This window comes from Passer domesticus, chromosome 6 (genome assembly GCF_036417665.1).
Source record: "Passer domesticus isolate bPasDom1 chromosome 6, bPasDom1.hap1, whole genome shotgun sequence".
Lineage (NCBI taxonomy): Eukaryota > Metazoa > Chordata > Aves > Passeriformes > Passeridae > Passer > Passer domesticus.
The window spans coordinates 2,858,584-2,864,532 of NC_087479.1; the positions used below are offsets into that span (position 1 = coordinate 2,858,584).

Genomic DNA, 5,949 nt, shown 5'->3' on the forward strand with positions numbered 1-5,949 from the left:
TCAGAGCCATAACTCTTCCCCTTCATCCGGTAAATCCTCAGCAAGAAGGATTCTTCTGAACCACTTGTAGAGAATGTGGTACTCATAGAGCGCATGGGCGTGGGCAGCCGGTTGCTGGGCCAGGTGCTGGAGGAGATTGTATGGCTCAGCTCTTTGGACATCTGCGGGTAAGTTGATGTCCTGAGGAAGCCTCTGGTTGCCCACAATGAAGTGGTGGAGGCATTTTGCTCGCAGACATAAGTGCAGGCTGTTGATGATATCCAGCAGTCGTACCACGAGATCTCTCCTGCGCCACTCTGAGACGGGTGTGATGTTGAGCAGGTGCATGACAATGGTCTTCATGGTGTAGGTGGAAAAGCTGAAGCCCAGAGGAAGACGGGTGAAGAACTGCAGGCATTTGAGGTGCAGGCTGTCAGGGGGGGCCTGCCTGGCAATGTGCTTGAAGAACTCAACCTCTGCCACAGCGTAGGACTCGGGCCAGGTTGTGCTTGCTGTGTAGGCCTCTCTAGGCTGGCTGCACACAAAGATGGCTGAGTCACCTCTCCGCACGCCGAAGAACAGCTCAATCCTGAAGCTTTCCTGCCCGTAGGACACCTGGAATTGGCAGGAGCGTGTGGAGGGCATCAGCCTTAAATGCCAGTTGTGTGACTGAGGCAGAGCTGGCCAGACTGCTCTCACCAGCTGGTAAAACCAGCGGGCAGTTTTCTGCACGTCCAGGTAGGAGCCGGTGCACAGGGTGTCTAGGAGGCTGGGATCCTGATTGCTGCTCAGCTCCTCCTCGGGGTGGTGCAGGAAGCACAGCATGTCCTCAGGCTGCTGCTCCCTGCTGCAGGTGCACTCCAGCTGCACGCGGACACGGAAGTTCCTGACGTGCCTCTGCTCTTCACTGTCCAGCTCCAGGTGGAAGCTGTGGCCCCGGGGAGGAGTCATGGGGATGAGCACGCTGTAGACGACATCCTGCTCACGGGGACTCCAGCCTTCAAAGGCACTGCCCACCCCGATGGCTCGTTGCAGGACCGGGTAGAAACTGTTGGCCAAAACATGGCCAAAGTACATGGTATAATTATCCATGAGGTCAGTTATCCACTCACAGCCTCTCTGCAGGTCCTGTACAGGCCACTGGATGCGCTCCATTACAACTTCTCCAAGGAAATCGTCAAAATCATCCTCTTCTTCTTCTTGGACATCATTTGCAACATCGTTGTTGTTTTCCGCAACTGCAGCCTCATTGACATCTTCATTGCCAACGTTGTCTTCGTTAGCCGCAACATTGCCCGCTTCCTCTTCATCTGCCCCACGGTTGTCTTGTTCATCCTCCTCTCTGCTCAGGCTGTTTTTCCACCCAATCAACCAGAGGACCAAGAGAAGGGCCAGGAGCACAGCAACAGCTAAAAGCTGCAAGAGCTGCACCTGCTTCAGCTGCTCCTGGGTGAGCTGTTCCACCTCCTGCTCCAGATGAATCCTCTCCCATTCCAGATGCTTTGCACGCTCTTCCATGCGCAGACGTGTTTCCTCATCCAAAGCGTCAGCCACGTGCTGTGGGTACTGGATGAGGCTTTTCAAGAGCATGAAAAGGAATACCATGGGCTCCATGGTCTGCAGGAGGAAGGAGAGAAGCCCGTGAGTGGGGCGGGGAGGGAGGATCCTCAGGGATGCGGGCGCAGGAAGGACAGGGCCCCACACAGCCAGCATGCAGGCAGCAAGGCCTGTCTCCCTGCCCCAGCAGCTCCAGCTCCAGCCCTGTGGCCTGCCCAAGGTTCTCCTAGGCGGGGCTGTCCCCGCACGCAGAGGGAGAAGCCAGCCCCAGGTGCAGTGTTTCTGCCCCAGCCCTTGTTCCCAGCACAGCCTCCCCACCACGTGTGCACTCACCGCTTGCCAAAGCAATGCAAAGCCAGCGTGAGCTGCTGGGGCCTTTCTTTGCTGCCGGCATTGTGACACGTGCCCCGTGATGTCACACGTGTCACAGCACGTCACAAGCCAGCCAACCACACCCTCTGTCTCCTGAGCTGACTAGTGGCTCAGGCACTCAGAGTGGCCCTGCTTAGAGCTGCCCTTGACTGAAACTTTTCCAAAGCACTCCCATTGTTGTCTCTTTTGCAATGATTTTCATCTGCCCTTCCTTGGCAATCTGATAGATATCCCTGTTGGAATGCAGCCTTGAGGATCATTGAGTCTGAGCTTTGACTCCTCACTGGTTGAGCTACACTTAAATCTGGAAGCGAGTGTGGTTGAAAAAGTGGCTCAAGATCACACAGTGCAACTGCAAACTTCACACTGCCCACTGCTCCAATCGGCCAGCTCCCCAGATGCCACTTCCACATGACTTTTTAACCGTTCTGAGGGTGCTGACTCAGCCATTTCCCCAGGCAATCTGTTCCCAAGCTTGACATCCTTGTTGTTGAAGGAATATTTCCTGGAGAAATGCAAGCTAAGCCTCCCATGGCACAACTTGAGGGCATTTCCTCTGCTCACATTGTTTGTTCCCTGGGCAGATAGAATGGCCCACACTCAGTTACAACCTGCCTTCATCACATCGTGCCAGGCCATTGGGCTGTGAAAGCAGCTGCTGGCCAAGGAGAGAAGGGTGGTGCATTTGCACTGCACTTCCCACCATCCAGTGGGACAAAATGGGTTCTGGATGGGCAGAAGAGCTTCACATTGCCCATCAGGGTTTCCCTGTGAGGACAAGCTTTATGCCAAACACATCAGCCAAGGGAATTCATCCCTATCAAGGCAGAAGAGAAAAGCAGATTTTTCCTTGTAGAAAATGGGAAGGTTTGGGGTGAAAGTCAGTGCTGGAATGACGTGGGATGTCCATGTGGATTTTGCTATCCTGCAAGGCCACCCTGTGAAGAGGGGATGGATGTTGGCAGCCATCCAGCTTTGGCCACAGCTTTCTGCCCGTGTGTCTCTGGAGCCTTGGAGGGGAAGGCTGCGCGGCTGGCGGTGCCTTTCAGCAGCTCTCCTGCTACCAGCCCTGGCTGCCCCAAGGCTCTTTGGACTCAGCACAGGTGCTGGAGCAGGAAGAATTGATCACCGGGCTTTGGAGACTCCAGAGACAAGTATGGATGATGAGAGTGCAGAGAAGACAGAATCAGCAGTGCACAGCTTCTTCTCTCAGCCATCAATCACAGAAAATTCCAACGTTACTGTTTGGGTTGGGGGTCTTTTTTGTGTTTGTTTGGAGCTTTTTCCTCCACAGGAAAACCTGAGGCATTTGCCATATTGTACACCTGGACTGGAGAGGTCCACGCTCAGTGCTGCCTAGATGGAAGTCAGAATTGTGCCTTTGTCTCTCCCTTTCCCCTGTTAAGATGTGTCAGTGGGAGGGATTGATGGGTAACAGCGTTTCTCTTTTCTCACCTTGTGCTCAGGAGCTGGGAGAGCCGCCCAGCCCCCTCCCCTGTCCCAGCTTGACCCTAGGAGGGTTCTGCAGTAGGGTAAGGTGGCATGTTGCCAGTCTTTAAGCTGCCAGCACTGGTGCTAGCCAAGGTGGAAGACTCATCGCTATGGCTTTGAGTTGGCTCACAGCTGCCAGCATCATGGCTATGTCCCACTCCACATTGGTCCTGCTATCAAGTCGGAGGGCACGAGCATGACTGTGCTAAGTCCATCTGGAAACCATGACTCCATGTGCCACCTCCACACATTGCTGCAGTGCCTCAAGCAATGACAATTCTAGCAATTCCATGGTCAGCTGTTGCCAGTGCTTGACAACTCTTTCAGAGGAGACATTTTATCTTAATACCCAATCTAAACCTCTCCTGGCAGAACTTGAGGCACTTTCCTCTTGTCTTCTCCCCTTGTTTCCTGTGAGCAGAGGGTGACCGGCACCAGCCCCACGCTCCTGTCTGGGAGCTGCAGAGAGTGAGCAGGTTCCTGTCGGATGCTGCCTGTGACTGCAGCCGTGTGTGCCCCACTCTCAGTGTGGCCAGCACTGGCGGCCCTGCTGCCCTGCTCCCCGAGCCCTGTTCCCGGGCACAGCCGTTCCCTGGCCGGGCACGGCCCCATGAGCTGCTCCTTGCTGCGGCCTGGGCTGGCCCCAGAGCAGGGTCCCCCTGCGGGTGGCCCCGGGCCGGCCGCGTGTCCCCAGCCGGCTGTGCCCGGGCAGCTGCCTCAGCCGTGAGGGCCGCAGAGCTGCGGGAGCCCACGGCTCTCTGCCGGCCGCCCTGCAGAGCTCCCAGCTGCAGCTGGCAGGGCCTGAGCGCCCGCCCTGCGCCCTGCCGCAGGCACGGACAGGCCAGGCCCCGCTTGCTGCCCTCATGGCGGCACTCCTGGCCCCAGCGCTCTCCAGGACCTTCTCCAGGGGCACCTTCCTGCGGCCTTTGAGTCCCTGCCCGGGAGCCAGCAGAGACCTGCAGAGGGGCTGTTGGCAAGGGCCTGCAGGCACAGCGCCAGGGCCAGAGGCTTCCCAGTGCCACAGGGCGGGCGGCCTTAGGCTGAAGATGGGCGCGGAATTCTGGCCTCGGAGGCTGCTTGGGGCTGGCCCACGCTGCCCACAGAAGCTGTGGCTGCCCCATCCCTGGCCGTGTTCCAGGCCAGCTTGGATGGGCCTTGCAGCAACGTGGCCTGGCGCAAGGTGTCCCTGCCCTTGGCAGCTGGGCTGGAACAAGAAAATCTCTAAGGGCCCTTCCAAGCCAAACCTTTCTGGGACTCTGTGACCAGAGGGGCTGGGTGCAACTCGGCTCAATTTCTGTTTCAAGCCAATGCAGCACTCTCAGTTTGATTTCAAGGAATATGTTCATGAGCCCAGATTCACAGTGTGTGGCATTGAACGCCTCTATGGCTGAGATGAATAAAACCATGCACACTCCAGATTCTGCAAAATTGCATTTTATTGAAACAGGAGCAAATAATTTCCCAGCTTGCCACTCAGAAATGCCCTAACTTTGGAGCATTAATATTGGCCCCAACACATAGAAACACTGTATATGTCTTTACATGTATATAAATATGATACAATAAATGAAATATATTATAAACATGCAGTATATAATACATATTACACAGTTATATTCAAATATAATTTATACAACATTTATATAAGCTATGTATATTAAATATGTTATAAATATATTTATTTTATGGAAACCATCCAGACAAAAATATACTAAGAGCAACAATATGTGTCACAAGAGATAGTGACACTTAATACTTGTTCTACTCTAACAATTTAAACGTAATTACACATTCAACCCTTTAAAGTTACTTGTTATCCTCACATCATAACTACATATTTCGTATATTTTATGTAATTTCCATCAGAATAGTGCTTTGTTCTAGGGTAATATACAAGCATATATAATTTATAAAAATTATAGTTTATAAAAGGAGTACACTATATATATATATATATATATATATATATATATATATATATATATGTGTAATAAAAATCGAGATTCCTCTGTATAAAAAATTTCTGGTCAACTCCAAATCCTGGTGGTCCAGTGCTGATGTGAAGGTGTCCATTCCAGGGAGAAGGAGAGGCTCCATCCACTGACTGATCCTGGGCCAGCAGTGCCGATTTTTCCTCTTGGTCCTTCTTGCCCCGTTGTTTTTCTCTTTCTCTGTCCCACATTCCCACTTCTGTCATGCTTGAAATTTTACCCCTTTTCAAAGGCCGGGAAAAGCTGCATGTTGCAGGTGGGCTTTGGAGAGGTTGGCCCTGCTTGTACGGCACGTGTTCTCTTTGTGTGCTTTTTCAGCAATGGGAGAGTTCCTAGGCAAGCAGGGCTCAGTGCGGTCGGGGCGCTTTGTTGGCAAATGAAAAGATGCAAGGAGGTAGAAGACAGCCGCCCGTGGCCCTGCACCTGCTGAGGCGGCAGGAGAGGCAGTGGGACCTTTGCCAAAGCTTTGCAGGCATCCTCTTCTCCTGAAAGCACCAAATGGGGGCTGCAAGGTGGTTCTCTGCTGGCAGCTGCGAGCAGCACAAGCACAGCTCTTTGC

General features: G+C 53.3%; 1 protein-coding gene across 1 annotated transcript; it reads right to left on the reverse strand.

The window, feature by feature from the left end:
- LOC135301999 (inositol 1,4,5-trisphosphate receptor-interacting protein-like 1) lies at nucleotides 1-1,593 on the reverse strand. The gene has a single exon (XM_064422582.1). It carries the CDS (start codon nucleotides 1,591-1,593, stop codon nucleotides 1-3), a length of 1,593 nt encoding a protein of 530 aa, XP_064278652.1.
- Between the last annotated feature and the right edge of the window lie 4,356 nt (nucleotides 1,594-5,949).

Bases quoted from the DNA above. Each gene is read 5' to 3' on its own strand.
- LOC135301999 (XM_064422582.1), bottom strand. From the start codon at position 1,593: ATGGAGCCCATGGTATTCCTTTTCATGCTCTTGAAAAGCCTCATCCAG.